Source organism: Muscardinus avellanarius (genome assembly GCF_963383645.1).
Source record: "Muscardinus avellanarius genome assembly, chromosome: 16".
Classification (NCBI taxonomy): domain Eukaryota; kingdom Metazoa; phylum Chordata; class Mammalia; order Rodentia; family Gliridae; genus Muscardinus; species Muscardinus avellanarius.
In genome coordinates this window covers 6,371,407-6,388,659 of record NC_137802.1, presented here as the reverse complement: position 1 = coordinate 6,388,659, position 17,253 = coordinate 6,371,407, and the positions used below count along the sequence as shown (strand labels likewise).

General features: G+C 56.0%; 1 protein-coding gene across 1 annotated transcript; it reads left to right on the top strand.

Annotated features, from left to right (window-relative positions):
• Nucleotides 1-5,607: 5,607 nt before the first annotated feature.
• On the top strand, nucleotides 5,608-10,134 carry LOC308275236 (ATP-sensitive inward rectifier potassium channel 12; the record flags this gene model as incomplete). Its single annotated transcript, XM_080713363.1, has 2 exons — nucleotides 5,608-5,857; nucleotides 8,771-10,134. The coding sequence occupies 2 exons, from the start codon at nucleotides 5,608-5,610 to the stop codon at nucleotides 10,132-10,134; spliced, it is 1,614 nt and encodes a 537-aa protein (XP_080569489.1).
• Nucleotides 10,135-17,253: the final 7,119 nt, after the last annotated feature.

Genomic DNA, 17,253 nt, shown 5'->3' with positions numbered 1-17,253 from the left:
CGTTCATTTATCCACTCACCCATCCACCCACATGTCCATCCATCCACACACCCAGCCACCCACTCATCCATCATCTGCATACCCATCCATCCGTCCACCCACCCATCCATGTGTCCGTCAGTCTATCCAGTCACCTCTCCATCCATTCACTCACACATGCGCACACCCTCATCCATCCAGCTGTGCACCACTGGCCCCAGGGGCGGCCCTGGGGAGGCTCAGCAGGTGATGTCTAGCATGGCGAGGACTTGAGTCCTTCATGAATTATCACATGATCTCCCTCTCTGGAGTAGCAGCAGAAATAGCTCCAGCCTTCCGAAGATCACTTCAGGATATTCTGGCGGTGGGGGGATGAGGATTATACAAGATGGTGTGTGTGAAACACCCACCACCATGTCTGGCACGTGTTTGGCATTAATAATCGTCAGCTGTTCTTTTCTCCAAAGACCCATCTTGGAGCCAGGCATGGCGGTACAGGCCTGTGAGCCCAGTACCTGGGAGGCTAGATGGAGGATCACAGGTCTGAGGTCAGCCTCTACAACGTAGCCAGGCTCTCAGCAACCTAGCAAGAACCTGTTTCAAAATAGCTCCGAGTAGCTGGGAGACAGTCCACCCCTGGGTCCAATCCCCAGTACCATAAATAAATAACTACAGACCCCCTCATTGGATTCGGGTTGTACGCACAGCAGACATGCTGCAACGGCGCATGCGCGGGGCATGGGGGTGCGGCCGGGCCTGGCCACCTTGGGGGGAGTGGACAGAGAGATGGGTTCGCGTGCAAAGCGCGGGCAGTAACCTGGCCTTCTCCGCTCCCCTCAGGATCTCCTGGTGACTGGATCCTCCCCAGCTGGAGCCTGGAAAATGGCAGCTGCTACTGGTCTGTCCCTGAAGACAGCGACTTGCCCGCTGAGTACCATCACCTAAAGATACAATTCCAGAGGTAAGAGCAGGGCTTGCACCGGACCACGGTGTTCAACATCCGGGCACGCCGTGCTCAGTGGCCCCCGCCCATTCCTCCACCTGTCCTTCTCCCCATCCCACCACCTACTTGACATCTCCTCCACCAAGTATCCCCCTATCAGCGGCTCCAGACACCCCGTCCATCTACCCGCCCGGCTACTCCTCCGTCCGCTCACCTGCCCGTCCACGGGGCCGCTGATTAACCCATCCACCCATCCGTCAGCCCAATTTAGCCCTCCATCTGCCTGGCCACCCACCTGAGCGTGTCCGCCTCCTCCTTCATGCCGCCGTCTCCTCTCTCATCCGTCGCTTCATTCACCCTTTCCTTGGCCCACAGCATCCCTTGGTACCGTCTCCTCTCTGGGCCTCTCTGGGCCTCGGTGGAGGTGGCTCAGAGATGAGGCTGGGCCAGATCAACGCTCACTGTAGGGTGAAAAGTAGCTTATGGCCCTAAGAGGAAAATCTCAGAGCCGGAGAATCCGAAAGGAGTTCGTGGAGAAGGTGAAGGAGGAGGAGGAGCTGGAGGAGGTGTATGTAGGAAGAATCCGGGAGGAGAGGGGCCGCTCAGGAGCACCCTGAAGGGAAGGCTGCGGCTCAGGAGCCTCCGCTGGGGACAGGAGGACCAGGAGACCCAGGTCCCAGTGTGAGTGGTTTAGGGAGAAGCAAGTCCAGGAAATATTAGGGGGAGCGAGGGCATGAGATGAGAAAGAAATAATTAATAAAGTGCCAGGCAGAATGGCACATGCCTATAATCCCAGTACTTAGGAGGCCCGAGATAGGAGGATGGCAGGTTTGTGGCCAGCCTTGGCAATTTAATCAAGAGACTCTCGGCAACTTAGTGAGACCCTGTTTAAAAAGGATAAAGGAACGCCGGGCGTGGTGGCACACGCTTGTAATCCCAGCATTTGGGAGGCTGAAACAGGAGGATCGCACAGGTTCGAAGCCAGCCTCAGCTACTTAGTGAGGCTCCCAGCAACTTAGTGAGACCCTGTTTCCAGATAAAATATGAAATAGATCTGGGAATATAGCCTGGAGGTAGAAAAGCCCCTGGGTTCCATTCCTAGTACCACAAAAAAAAAAAAAAAAAAAAAAAGATGCCGGGCGTGGTGGTGCACACTTGTAATTTCAGCATTTGGGAGGCTGAGACAGGAAGATCGGGTTTGTGGCCAGCCTCAGCTACTTAGGGAGGCCCTTTGCAACTCAGTGAGACCCTGTTTCAAAATAAAGAATAAAAAATAGGGCTGGTGGTGTAGATTAGAGGTAGAATGCCCCTGGGTTCCATCCCCAGTAAAAATACCGGCCCCTTCCAAGTATCTATCGCCCTTCACACCCTCACTTGACTCTCACCAGCCAGCTTGCACTCCAGGGATCCCTCTGCCCCTGCTCACTTCCCCATATCACTAGCCTGGCTCTCCGTAGTTCCGTCCTCTGTGGAGGGCCCCGTACAAGAGAGAACTCTGCACCCCGGGCCTGCCTGGCCCCTCTGGATGTGCAGCCGTGCAAGAGAGTCCTCTCTGGGCTTCTCATCCTAAACCCAATGGGTTGTGACAGGACTAAGGAACGATTCTGGATGTAGTGCGGCAAAGATGGGCGATCGATTAGTAATGTCTGTCATGGGCGCAGGCTGGAGGAAGAGGCCGTGGGCTGGCCTTCCCTGCGTGGGGTGACCTCTAAGGTGCCTTCTGTCATGAGACAGTATCTGTCCCTAGGCGTGTCAGCAAGGGCAAAGAACCATGGGTCAGCGCTGGTGAGGGTCTGTAACCCTCTCCTTTTGAGTGGGTGATTTGCACTATTCCAATGACACCTGCCGGGCCTCAGGGGATGAGCTTTGGCCTCACTGTATCACCTAGATGGTAAGTAAGCTCCACTCCGTAAGGGCTGTGTGACCCTTGGTGAACAACAATTTCCTCACTCAGAGATGGGGATAATAGTTAGTCATAGCCTAATTATAGGGATTCGTCAATGAGTTTATTAATGCTTTTTTTGTTGTATTGAGGATTGAGCCCAGGGGCATTTTACCTCCAAGCTACACCCTCAGCCCTATTTATTTTATTATTATTTTTTTTTTATTTTGAAACAGTGCCTCACTAAGTTTCGGAGGGCCTCACTAAGTAGCTGAGGCTGGCTGCGAAAACTCGATCCTCCTGTCTCAGCCTCCCCGGTACTGGGATTACAAGCGTGTGCCACCATGTCCAGGTATTTTTTTTTTTTTTAATTTGAAACAGGTCTCACTATGTTGCTGAGCCTGGCTGTGAACCCTCCATCTTTCTGTCCCAAGTACCGTGCGCCACCAAAGACTCTGGCCTCGTGTCTCTGAATGGGCTGTGTGGGCTTCTGTGCCGGCCCTCCCTTCAGTCTCTGTTTTCCTGGCACCTGGGGTTGTGGGTCCGGTCTTGTCCCTGTTCCTCCCGGATGTAACCGAAACCCAAGGTGCCCAGCACCTCAGGGCCGGGGCATCCGGAGGCGCCTCCCAGTGACTCCCGGGCCCCACCCTCGGGTCGGGTGGCAGCCGCCTGCTGAAGCCCGGCATCCTCTCTAAAAGCTCCCGTCCAGCCCTGACAGGCGCTCTCAGCAGGCTGGACCCAGGAGGTTGCATACAGCTGCAGTGACGGGCACCGGCCACACACATGGCCTCGGGGCCTGGGTCGGCTTCACCACCTCTTGCGGGGTCTCTGCACACAAATACCTCTCTGTCTTCTGGGCTTGCTTCGAGCCCCATCTGGGGTTGAATCACCGTGTCCAGCTCAGGTAGTATACCCCTGTGCCCCTGCAGCAATGGCCCAGCCCCGCCGGCCAGCTTGGGCATCCACGCACGGCCCCGCTGTGGTCCTGAACTGAATCCTGCCCAAGCCCTGCTTCATAGCCTGGGGGAAAGTCTCTCCCTTTCTTCCAGCCTCCCATCTCTGAAATGTTCCCGTCTGTGAAATGGGGAGACAGGCTCCTCGCTTGCACAGGACTTTCAGTCTAAAAAAGTCTGATTCCTTCTCTTACCAGATCTTCCCCTATACTCCCCATGAAGCAAGAGACAGCAGGCCTGCCTAACTCTGGCTGAGGGGACTGTCCTACATTTCTCTATAGGGGGAGGTGGTTTGGTGATTGAACCCAGGCGCCTTCTACTTCTAAGCTACACCCCCAGCCCTATTTTCTTTTTTCTTTTCTTTCTTTCTTTCTTTCTTTCTTTCTTTCTTTCTTCTTCTTCTTCTTTTTTTTTTTTTTTTTTTTTTTTTTGGTGGTACTGGGGTTCCTGGAAGCCCTTCTACCTGCGGGCTATACTCCCAGACCTATTTTTACATTTTTATTTGGAAACAGGGTCTCCTAAGCCAGTGCGCGTGGCTGGCTTCGAACCTGCGCGATCCTCCCGTCTCTGCCTCCCAAGCACGGGGATTGCAAGCGTGCGCCACCACGCCCGGCCATCTGTTTTTTCTTTTGAAATAGGTTCTCACTAGGTTGCCGAGGGGCCTGGCTAAGTAGCTGAGGCTGGCCGTGAACCTCTGACCCTCCTGTCTCAGCCTCCCAAGTACTGGGATAACAAGGATGTGCCACCACGCCTGGCTTATTTTTTTTTTTAATTAAATTTAATCTAAATTTTGTGGTACTGGGGATTGAATCCAGAGGTATTTCATTTCTGAGCTACGCTCTAGCTCTATTTAGTTAATTAATTAATTAATTTTAGTGTACTGGGGGGTCTCACCCAAGGGCATTCTACCTCTGAGCTATCCCCCCAGCTCTTTTTATTTTTTTATAATTTGTATCATTTTGTTGTGCTGGAGATAAAACTCAGAGATGTTCTACTTCCAATCTATACCCCCAGCCCTATTTTATTTTTTATTTTTTTGTAGTACTGGGGATAAAACCCAGGAGGCATTCTACCTTTGAGTTACACAACCAGCCCTATTTTTTATTCTTTATTCTGAAACCGGGTCTCACTGAGTTGCAGAGGGCCTCACTAAGTAGCTGAGGCTGACCCTGCACCTGCGACCCTCTTGTCTCAGCCTCCCAAGGACTGGGATAACAGGCGTGTGCCACCAAACCTGACCTGTCCTACATTTCTTAAATTGAATCCTTAAAGACCGCACAGTTGAGTAATTTTATCGCCACGCCTCTGTTTATGTGGTAGCGCTCATGGGACTTTGGGCTAATTTGTGGGTTGGTTTTCTGCTTACGGGTCCTTTTCTTGGTTTTTATGGCTCTGGATCCACCAAGTTCTCAGGAAGGGGATCCCCATACCCCTAGGCATCTGTTTGTCTTTTGCATTCACGTGCACGCATGCACGCGTGCACACACATACACATTTGCACACACACACCAAAGTAGGTTCATAAGAAGCCAGGTGCTGACACTGGGCGCCGACTTTCCCTGTTTCTTGGCTGCTGGGTGTTTCTGTGCCATGTCTGTTTCTGCCTCTGAGAAATGGGGGCGCGCATGGGAACTTGCTAAAGTGTGGATTTTCTTGTGTGGTTTTAGGAGGAGGGACGTCAGCAGGAGTGGGAGTTCCCAGGCCTGGATGACAGACACTGTCTAGGCGGGCCCCAGGTGTGGGGCGCCGGAGCCCTCACTAGCCCCGAGGCCACCCCGCTGCCGGACTCTCCGGCCATTGACGTTCACACTTCTGTCCCTGCAGGCCTTGGGCGGCTCAGAGCACCGGCCATGACCCGCTGGACATCCCTCAAGGCCCCCAGGCCGCACAAACCTGCACCCTGGGATCTGACAACCTCCCACCGGCGTCTCAGTGCCCCCGCCCTGGCTGCCTCCCGCTGGAGGGTCCGGGAACTGGGGGCCGAATCCTCTTCCCAGCATGGCCCTGGGGCTCCCCACCCCTCCCGGCTCCCTGACTCCCGGCCCAGGCAGAAGCAGCCTCCATCACTGAGGCCTCCGACCTCAGCTCCTCAGACCCACGGTGAGGTGGTCGGCCGGAGGGAGTAGACCGCGGAGCGAGGCCCGGGGCTCCCCCTCGGGGCCTGGGGTCCCTCGGCCCAAATCCTTGCATTAGAGACAAGTGGCTTGGGTCTCCGCTCACCTGCCTGATGGCTGTGTGGCGCTGGGGAGGTCACTCCATCTCTCTAATCCTCCGTGGGTTGAGAGAGGGTCATCTGGGGGCGCTGGCTGCGTCTGGCCTCAAGGGTCCTCAGCCGACAGAGTTGGGGCAGAGGTTCCAGGCTGTGCCGACTAGCGCCTGGCTCGCCGGCGCTTGGCCAGGCTCCCTACCGCACAGATGGGGCCGAGTGAGTCTGGCCATCAGCCTGGGGGCCTCGGGCCAGGGTCTCCTAGTCCTGAGCTGATGAAGCTGGAGGCAGAGTCTGGCTCTAGTCTGGTGGGGGTCCGCAGGTCTCCACTGTGGGCTCAGCTGCTGGGCATCCTGCCCACACCGGCTCCAAGTTCTCCTCCTGCTTCTAGCGGGCACAGAGGCCCAGGTGGTATCTGCGGCCACAGGGCCAGGCAGCCCCGCGCCCCCATCTCAGCTGCCACCAGCCATCCGCGAGGAGCCGGGTGGGGGGCAGCATGGGAGGGTGGCTCGACCTGTGTGCCCCAGGGCTGAGAGGAGGGTGTGTGCTGCTGGCTGGGTACCACACTGCGGGCATGCTCTGGGTGGGCCTCTGTTTTGTTTTTTGTTTTTTGCAGTACTGGGGATGGAACCCAGGGGCATTCTACCTCCGAGTTACCCCCCCCCCAGCTCTGTTTTTTATTCTTTCTTTCTTTATTTTTAAATACTATTTTGTCATTTATTTATTTATTTTTGGTGGTACTGGGGTTCCTGGAAGCCCTTCTACCTCCGGGCTACACTCCCAGACCTATTTTATACTTTTTTATTTTTGGAAACAGGGTCTCTTAAGCCAGCAGGGCTGGCTTCGAACCAGCGCGATCCTCCTGCCTCTGCCTCCCAAGCCCGGGGATTACAAGCGTGCGCCACCACGCCCCCGCGTTTCTTTACTTTTTGAAACAAGGTCTCATTGAGTTGCAAAGGGCCTCACTAAGTAATAGCTGAGGCTGTCTGTGAACCGTGATCCTCCTGTCTCAGCCTCCCGAATGCTGGGATTACAAGCATGCGCCCCCACGCCCACCAGCTCAGCCTCTGTATTGAGAGTGCAGCAGGCCCCAGGGTGGCCCCTGGCGGTGATGGAGAGGTGGCGCCAGTGAGCATTCCCGTACACCAGGACGGTGGCCCTGCGCTCCTGGTTTAGACATGGAAAACAGCGCTGGGCACAGTGGCTCAGGTCTGCCATCCCAGTACCTGGGAGGCCGAGACCGGAGGATGGCAGGTTAGATGCCAGCCTCAGCCGCATAGCGAGACCCCGTTTCAAAGTAAACAATAAAATAGGTCTGGGGGTAGAGTTCAAGAGGTGGAATGCCCTTGGGTTCCATCCCCCGTACCACAAAGTAAAGAAAGGAAGGGAAGGAGGAAGTTAGGAGGGAGGGAGGGACAGGGAGGCCCCTGGGTGCAGGGCAGGGGTAACCCTCAGTGACCCTTGTCTGGGTGCTGCTCGACGGCCAGCCCTCAGTGCTGCTGGTGGCCGGGAGGCTCGTGGGGTGGCCCATGCGGCTCCTGCAGGTTTCCGGAGCCTCTGAGCAGAGGAGGGATTGAGTCACAGCGTCCCTGGGCTCCCCGTGGCTGCCCTGGGGACAATGGGGCTCAGGCAGTTAGAGGAGGTTGAGATGGTGTTCGTGTCCAGGACATGCTGGTGTGGGCTCGGGGCCATGGGGTTGGGAGGTGTCAGATTCCCAAATACATTTTGTTTTGCGTATGTGATACTGGGGATGGAACCCTGGGGCCTTCTACTTCTGAGCTGTACCCCCAGCTTTATTTATTTATTTATTTATTTATTTTGTAGTACTGGGGATGGAATCCAAGGGTATTCTTCCTCTGAGCTCTACCTTCAGCCCCCCTTTTATTTATTACCATTATTATTATTATTATTATTATTATTATTATTATTATTTATTGCGGTACTGGGGATGGAACCCAGGGCATTCTACCTCGGAGCTACACCCCCTGCCCTATTTTTTATTCCTTATTTTAAAACAGGGTCTCACTGAGCTGCAAAAGGCCTCACTAAGTAGCTGAGGCTGTTTGTGAACCAGGATCCTCCCGTCTCAGCCTCTCAAGTACTGGGATTACAAGCGAGAGCCACCATGAGAGCCACCACACCCGGCTTCCCTTTCTATTTTGAAACAGAGTCTCATTGTGTTGCTGGGGTCTTGCTGAGTTGCTGATTTGAGGCTGCCTTAAGCCTGCGATCCTCCTTTCTCAGCTCCCCAGAGTCCTGGGATGACAGGCGTGCACCACCTTGCCTGTAGGCTGGATCCTAGACACATTTTAAAATCAGAAGGAGCCTGGCATGGTGGTGCATGCTTGCAATCCCAATATTTGGGAGGCTGAGACAGGAGGATCACAGTTCGCAGCCAGCCTTAGCTACTTAGTGAGGCCCTCTGCAACTCAGTGAGACCTGTTTCAAAATAAAGAATTAAAAGATAGGGCTGGGGTAGTGTAGTTCAGAGGGAGAATGCCCCTGGGTTCCATTCCCAGTACTATAAAAAAGAAAGAAAGAAAGAAAGAAAAGAAAGAGAAGAAAGAAAAAGAAAGGAAGGAGAGAGAGAAAGAAAGAAAGGAGAGAGAGAGAAGAGGGAGAGAGAGAGAGAAGGAAATCAGAGCCCTAGGTGTGGGAGAGAGAGGAGCTTTGCGGCATCTATGGTTCTGACCAGAGCCACTCACTGGAGGCCGTTCTCTGAGCCAGGAGGGGTGAGGAGTGGTTGGGGGGCTTGGAGCCAGCTGCACCCCCTGCCCGGTGCCACCCTCCTGTCCTCTCTGTTGCAGACGCGGCCCCGCCGGGAGCCAGCCCAGGGGCGGGCAGGGCGCCCCTGCCCGGGATGACGGCGGCCAGCCGGGCCAACCCCTATAGCATCGTGTCCTCGGAGGAGGACGGGCTGCACCTGGCCACCATGGCGGGCGCCAACGGCTTCGGCAACGGCAAAGTGCACACGCGGCGGCGGCGCCGCAGCCGCTTCGTCAAGAAGAACGGCCAGTGCAACATCGAGTTCGCCAACATGGACGAGAAGTCGCAGCGCTACCTGGCCGACATGTTCACCACGTGCGTGGACATCCGCTGGCGCTACATGCTGCTCATCTTCTCGCTGGCCTTCCTGGCCTCCTGGCTGCTGTTCGGCATCATCTTCTGGGTCATCGCGGTCGCCCACGGCGACCTGGAGCCGGCCGAGGGCCGCGGGCGCACGCCATGCGTGCTGCAGGTGCATGGCTTCATGGCGGCCTTCCTGTTCTCCATCGAGACGCAGACCACCATCGGCTACGGGCTGCGCTGCGTCACCGAGGAGTGCCCGGTGGCCGTGTTCATGGTGGTGGCCCAGTCCATCGTGGGCTGCATCATCGACTCCTTCATGATCGGGGCCATCATGGCCAAGATGGCGCGGCCCAAGAAGCGGGCGCAGACGCTGCTGTTCAGCCACAACGCCGTGGTGGCGCTGCGGGACGGCAAGCTGTGCCTCATGTGGCGTGTGGGGAATCTGCGCAAGAGCCACATCGTGGAGGCCCACGTGCGGGCGCAGCTCATCAAGCCCCGGGTCACGGAGGAGGGCGAGTACATCCCGCTGGACCAGATCGACATCGACGTGGGCTTCGACAAGGGCCTGGACCGCATCTTCCTGGTGTCGCCCATCACCATCCTGCACGAGATCGACGAGGCCAGCCCGCTGTTCGGCATCAGCCGGCAGGACCTGGAGACGGACGACTTCGAGATCGTGGTCATCCTGGAGGGCATGGTGGAGGCCACGGCCATGACCACGCAGGCCCGCAGCTCCTACCTGGCCAACGAGATCCTGTGGGGCCACCGCTTCGAGCCCGTGCTCTTCGAAGAGAAGAATCAGTACAAGATCGATTACTCGCACTTCCACAAGACCTACGAGGTGCCCTCCACGCCCCGGTGCAGTGCCAAGGACCTGGTGGAGAACAAGTTCCTGCTGCCCAGTGCCAGCTCCTTCTGCTACGAGAACGAGCTGGCCTTCCTGAGCCGCGACGAGGAGGACGAGGTGGACGGCGACCCGGACGGCCGCAGCCGGGACGGCCTCAGCCCCCAGCCCCGGCATGACTTCGACCGGCTCCAGGCCAGCGGCGGTGGCGGCGGCGCCCTGGAGCAGCGGCCCTACAGAAGGGAGTCGGAGATCTGAGCCGCGGCCGCAGGCCTAGGTGCAGCACCCATCCCCGCCGCCGGCGCCGGAGTGGTCCAGCGCCCCTCGGCGGCGCTGGGCTCTAGCGGATCGGGCCGGGCGCCCGGGTTGCAGACCCCGTAGTGTCTTAGTTGTTATACATTTCTTCGCGATAGCCTCGGAGGATCGGCGGGAGAGTGGGCGGCCGGAGTGGGCGGCTCTGGGCTTCAGAGGTCAGGGGTGGCCCTTGGGGGGCCGAGCCGCTTGGGAGCCGAGGGCTCTTCCTGAAGGCACCTGCTGGAAGGGGCTGGGCGGTGGGCCCGGCCCCCCGCAGTCCCAGGTTGGCAGGTGGCGGTGCCCCCCTGTAAGGTTTTTAACTTGGGGGGCAGAGGAGACACTAGATTTCAGCTTTCTCGACTGTAGCTTGGATAAGACTGTTTACACACACGCACACACACACACACACATACACATACAAAAATGCAATTGAAAAAAATTTTTTTAAATTTGTTTGTGTGAGAAGGGGGAGACAATGGAAATTCTGTTGGTCTGCCAGGATGCGGGTGGCTGGCCGGAGTTTCCAGAAGGTTCCACGCTGGAATGGCCTCTCCCGATGCGGGCCCCAGGGCAGGCAGGGTGCTGGAAGCCCAGTCCATCCTGCTTAGGGGGTGAATGGAGGTTCTGCTCGTGATAGAAGAACCAAGACCACGTTCGTGATCATAATAAAAGCTTTCAAACGTCACCGTGGGGAGGGGGCTGGGAGGTTTGAGCTCTAGGACCTTGCCTGTGTACCTCAGGGCCGGCGTAGGACCGGGCCTCCAGGGTCCACTCCTGCACCATCCCGGGGCTCCCCGTTTCTGCCCCGGGGCCTCTGCCCCTTGCACAGGGTGGGGGGTAGAGAACAAGAATGGGCAGCTCCTTGGTGGGGGGGAAGCGGGGTCCCCACACTAAGAGGAAGCGATGGATGGCCGCAGAGTCGTGCCTTAGCCTATGGCTCCAGTTTCTGTTTTTATTGGACTTGCCCGTCTCCCCTGTAGGTCCCCCACACCACTGCTAGGTCCCCGCCGGCCCCTCTGTCTGTCCTGGGGAAGCCGGGCTCACCTGGCCCGAGGCCCCGTCCCTGCACATGAGCCCCCGGAGGCCCCACCAGGGCAGAGAGCAGTGAAGGAAATCCAGGGAGCCATTGCCGGAGCCATTGCCAGAGCCCGCCAACTGAGGAACCCCATGCTCGTTCAAAGCCCGCCGACAACCTGGTCCCACCACAGAGAATCTCTGCCTGGGCGTCAGGCCTGGGGAGGGCGGGCTGCTGTCTCTGCTCTCCTCTTCCTCCCTGAGGACAGGGGCCATGGAGGGGCTAGAGACCGATACCACTTCCCTGCCCAGGTGTTGGGCCACCCACACCCCAAACCAGGCCTGACTCCTGATGCCCTCTTCGGGAAGAGGTGCCGGGCCCCTCGCCGTGGCTGGCACGGGCTCCCCGGCTCCATCTTGTCCTTGGTGCTGGCGAGGCCGGTCCCTGCATGGAACCCAGACTTTCCCCAATGCTGAGCTCAGAGCCCTGTGCTCCCCAGACCAGGCCCCTCTGCAAGGCAGGAGTCAGAAATCCCGTGCCTCCCCTGCCTGTCTTCCAAGGCGGCTCCAACCTGAACCCCACCCAGATAGCTTGGAACCAGAAGGTACCAGGGACTCTCTGGTCCAAGCGGGAAACTGAGTCAAAGTGGAGAGGTTCCACAGGGAGCGGGCGGGGTACAGGGAGCTGAGGTGTGTGAGGATCAGTGCGTCTAGATTTTGGCTGTCAGTTCCTGCCAGGCCCCCAGGGCAGGGTACCCAGAGACACCCAGACCCCAGGCCCCAAGGCGGGCTTGGCTCAGGTGCCAACCCCAGACTCCACGCTGACTTTCAGCCACCGACAGCTCTTCAGAATCTGCTAAAGGGAGCTCAGCTCCTTCGGGCTCCTAGACCTGAACCCAGGTTCCAAAATCCAGCTGGCTTTCCCGGACTTAGCCTTGGGGGTGCAGTTGGCCCAGGGGTGCTTGGTTCTCAGCACCCCTGCCCGGACTGCCGAGGCCCTGGCCGCTGGGCACCACTGCAGGGGCTTGTGCCCTCCGCCCTTCCAGGGCTGCTGACCTGGTCTACTCCCCTCAGCCAGGGCAGAGCCCAGAGGCTCCAGGTCCCTGGAGGCGGCTCCCTCGTCATCCCGGAGGCCGGGGCCTGTCCACCTCCCAGGCCCGCACCAGCCATCATGGCCCAGCCCCTGGGCTCTTTGGGACAATGGTCCAGCGTGACCTTTCTTCTCTCCCCAGAGGGAGGCAGATCCTATGTCTCAAAATTCTTCTGCCCCGTCCCCTCCCCTAGCACCCCCTTTCCTCTATTTATTGATTATTATTTTGCTACTCGGGATTAAACCCAGGGGCATTCTACCTCTGAGCTAGACCCCCAGCCCTATTTCATTTTATTTTATTTTTGAAAAAGGGTCTTGTTAAGTTGCTGAGGCTGGCCTCGAACCTGCGATCCTCCTGTCTCAGCTTCCCAAGTCCTGGGATGACGAGCCTACGCCACCACGCTGGCCGGTGCCCCCTTCCCTGTGTTTGTTTATTTATTGCTTGTGCTAAAGACCAAAATAGTGCCCCCTCTTTACTGTGCTTGACACGGGAGGCCAGATGGGGGCGTGAGGCACCAGGGTGCTGGTGTGGGGATCAGGGAGGACTTCGCCCCCGGCCGTGGGAGGGGATGGGCGGGGGCGGGCTGGTGTGTGTGTGAGTTGTGCAAATGTGCACTCCTGGCTGCGTCTATGTGTGTGACTCTGGGTTCAAAGGACGGCTGTGCCCAGTGGACTGGTGTGCGTGAGTGTAGGTGGTCTGGGTATGTCTCTCCACCCAAGGATGGGCGCCCGCCACGTAGATGGGACGCCGGCCCTGGGTATCAATCCTGGCCCCCCTGCAGTGGGGCTGAGCACCTGTGCCCGGCCGTGGCAGGGGCTGTGGCCTTGTCTGTCCGTGTGAACGCCCAGCCGTGTGTGTGTGTGTGTGTGTGTGTGTGTGTGTGTGTGTGTGTGTATGTGGTGCGTGCGGGTCCTGGGGTGTGTGTGTCCGTGTCTGTGTGCAGTAACCCCGAACCCTGCTGGTGCTGGCCCGCCTGCCCCTGCCCAAGCGAGGGGCCTGGGGGGTGTGGGAAGGAGCCACCGTCCGCTCCGCGCGAGGTCACAAAACGTCGAATCTATTTTAAATGGAGAAATCTGAGAGTTTTTGTGTTATTTTCGAGACATAGCGGTATGTAACAGATGTAGGGGATGGGACTAGACTATAATAAATGCATTTTGATCTCTTTGCGTGTGGACACGTGTGTCTGGCCGCGCGGGCCTGGCTGTTGGGCGCCCGACGGGTCCCCTGCCTCTGTCCCCGCAATGGGGGCCGCCGGGCTCGGGGTGGGATGTGGCCTCTGTTTCCCTGCCACGCCTGGGCAGCTGCCTCAGTTTCCTTGACCCACACCTCCTTTCTACACCTGCCGCGTGCAGGTGTGTGCCAGGGGCAGGGATTCTCCTAGTGCTCCCTGGGAGGGACAGGTGGCCCCAGGAGGGGCAGCCTCGTTCCCAGACGGCAGGGGTTGCACAGACTTTTCTGTGAACCCCTTCTTTGCCTAAGTCATTTCTGCCCCATAAACTCTCCACCCTCTGCTTCAGTGAAGGGGACCCTTGTTCTCTGAGGCCATTCTCCACGTATTGATCGTGGGCTCTGTGCACAGGGGTGGGTGTGGGGCTTCTGGAGGGTCTAGTGGGGGCCTGATCTCTCCTGACCCTGAAGTCCACCGGGAACCCCCTTCCAGGTCACTGGGGACGGCACTGCGGCCTGCCCTTTGGCCCCGGCCCCCAGGCTGTCTCTCAACACTGACCAGTAGCACAGGCCCAGCTGGTGCCATTTCTAGTTTAATCTTTGCGCTGTGTGAACTCTAGGAGTCTCTGGTCCACCCTCTCGGCCACTCGCTCACTGGGGCCCCTGAGGTGCCTTTCCTCCCCATCCGGACAGAGGGGATTCGTAACAGTGGCCAGCTCCGAGGTTTGTTGAAAAGAGCGAGTGATGGCGGCCGGCCTCAGCTCCTTAGTGAGGCTGTGTTTAATTTTTTTTAATTTTTAATTTTTATTTATTTCTTTATTTTTTTGGTGGTACTGGGGTTCCTGGAAGCCCTTCTACCTCCGGGCTACACTCCCAGACCTATTTTTACATTTTTATTTGGAAACAGGGTCTCCTAAGCCAGCGTGCGCGGCTGGCTTCGAACCTGCGCGATCCTCCTGTCTCTGCCTCCCAAGCGCGGGGATTACAAGCCTGCACCACCATGCCTGGTGAGGCTGTGTTTTAAAGAATAGGAGCCGGGCGTAGTGGTGCTGCGCTTGTCATCCCAGCATTCGTGAAGCAGAGACCGGAGGATCGCAGTTCACAGCCTCAGCTACTTAGTGAGACCCTCTGTAACTCAGTGAGACCCGGTTTCAAAATAAAGAATAAAAAAAGTAGGGCAGGGGTTATAGCTCAGAGGTTGAATGCCCTTGGGTTCCATCCCCAGACATGCAAAATTAATTAATTAATAAATTAATAATAATAAATTGGGAGGCTGAGACAGGAGGATCGCGGTTCGCGGACAGCCCCAGCTACTTAGTGAGACTCTCTGCAACTCAGTGAGACCCTGTTTCCAAATAAAGAATAAAAAATAGGGCTGAGGGTGTAGCTTGGAGGTAGAATGCCCCTGGGTTCCATCCCCAGTATCACAAAGAAAAAGAGAGAGGGGAGAGAGAGAGAGAGAGAGAGAGAGAGAGAGAGAGAGAGCGCGCTGGGGGTAGAGCTCAGGGGTAGAATGCCTTTGGGGTTCAATCTCTAGTACTACTATATATATATATATGTGTGTGTGTGTGTTACACCTCCAGACCTATTTTATATTTTATTTGGAAACAGGGTCTCACTAAGTTGCTGAGAGCCTCGCTTAGTAGCGGAGGCTGGCTTCGAACCTGTGCGATCCTCCTGTCTCAGCCTCCCAAGGACGGGGATTACAAGCGTGCGCCACCACGCCCGGCTAGAAAGCATCTTTTCTTGGGCAGCACTCCTCTTATTCCTGGGCAGCGGGGAGGTTGCAGGTGCCCATGTCAGAGAGAGACACAGCGTGCCCCATACACCCCGGTTCCTCAGCGCTCCCTGCCTCCCCAGGGGTGAAGCGGGCCCCGCTAAGAATCCAGTTAGGAGCCGGGCATGGTGGCGCACGCTTGTCATCCCAGTACATGGGAGGTTGAGACAGGAGGATCGCACAGTTCAAAGCCAGCCTTAGCTACTTAGCGAGGCTCTCAGTACCTCAGTGAGACTCGGTTTCCAAATAAAAATATAAAATAGGTCTGGGAGTATATCCCGGAGGTGGAAGGGTTCCATCCCCAGTACCACCAAAATAAACAAACAAACAAATAAACAAATTAATTAATTAAAAATTAAATAAAAAATTAAAAAGGTCGAGGCTGGCCTCAAATTTGTGATCATCCTGTCTCTCAGCCTCACAGAGATTGAGATGACAGACGTGCACCATAGATGCTTTCAATACCTTTGGGCTATGGATCCCTGTTCCAAGGCGGCTCAGGGTCACCGTGCAGCCCCGCCCCTTCCCTCCCAGTACCCCCGGGGCTGCGGCTTTGCAGAGGGGCTACCCTCTCCTGGGTCTTCCCCGGCCCTGTCCCTGGTCCCCAGCGGCCTCTGTTCTCACCCAAACCTGCAGCTGGGCCCCGGGCCCCTCCTGACAACAAGACCCGCACAGACTCTTAACTCCCAGGGTTCTTGGCAGACAAGGGTTTGGGGGCATCTCCTGGGTACTGAGTGCTCGGTCCTTCCGAGTCCTGGTTCACATGGTGAACAGGGAGGAACGGAGGTGCCTGTTATGGAGGGTGACACTCCAGAGACAGTGATGCTGGGATGAAGGCCCGGGGAGGCCGAGGAGTGGAAATGAAGGCCGGGCCCTGTGTGGGCAGGAGTCCCCCGGGCTGGTTCCCACCAGGCCCCAGCGCCCAGCGGCTCACCTTCCAAAGAGGCGGCTCGTCAGCGGGAAAGGGCAGGCGGAGCCGGCGAGGCCCTCGGCAACTTAGCCAGACCCTGTTTCTAGAATGTTCCCGGTACCAAAGTATTAGTTGCCAAAAATAAGTGAATAAATAAATAAAGTCCTGTGCTGTGTTTGGTCTCCTTTCAGAATAACATTTTGAAAGACATAACATAAAAAGAACGAAATACATGCAGCTTCAAAGCAAACCCATTTTGTTGAAAGGCAGTTGCCACAAAGTGAATGCATAAAGGTGCGATCGCAAACAGCTGTGTCTGGGAGGGGGCGGTGCTGGGGATGGACTCAGGAGATTCTAACATTGAGCTACCCCCAGCCTACTCTATTAATAATAATAATAATATTATTATTATATAATATTATTATATATTATTATTATTATTATTATTTTATTATTTTGTGGTATTAGGGATTTGAACCTGGGGCATTCTGTCTCCGAGTTCCACCTCCAGCCCTATTTTTAAAAAAAATATATTTTTTAAGAGAGTTTTTATTTTACTTATTTATTTATTTATTTATTTATTTATTTATTTTGGTGGAACCCAGAGGCTTTCTACCCCCGAACTATACTCCCAGACCTATTTTATATTTTATTTGGAAACAGGGTCTCACTAAGTAGCTGAGGCTGGCTTCGAACCTGTACGATCCTCCTGTCTCAGCCTCCCAAGCACAGGGATTACAAGTGTGTGCCACCACGCCCGGCTTAAAATATATTTTTATTGGTGCATTGTAGTCAAACATCACAATGGAATACAAGACTTGTGAGGATATCCAAGCACACATCATCCAATTGGCCCTTATCCAATCCCCATCCCGCTCCCTTCCCCCCCTCAATCCCATGCTTGATTTAGTGATTAACTTTGATATATTTGTTTACATACATCATGTGTTTTAAAGAGATTCCATCTTCCCCCATCCCATCCTCTTTGATTGGTCACCTTAATTGCTCCTCCATAGGGCCCCTTCTTCAATCAGATTTCTTCCTATTACCCATTTCTTCCTAGTTTTTGCATATTAGGGAAAGCATCTGATTTTTTATTTGTTTTCTGTGATATTTCTCTGTGT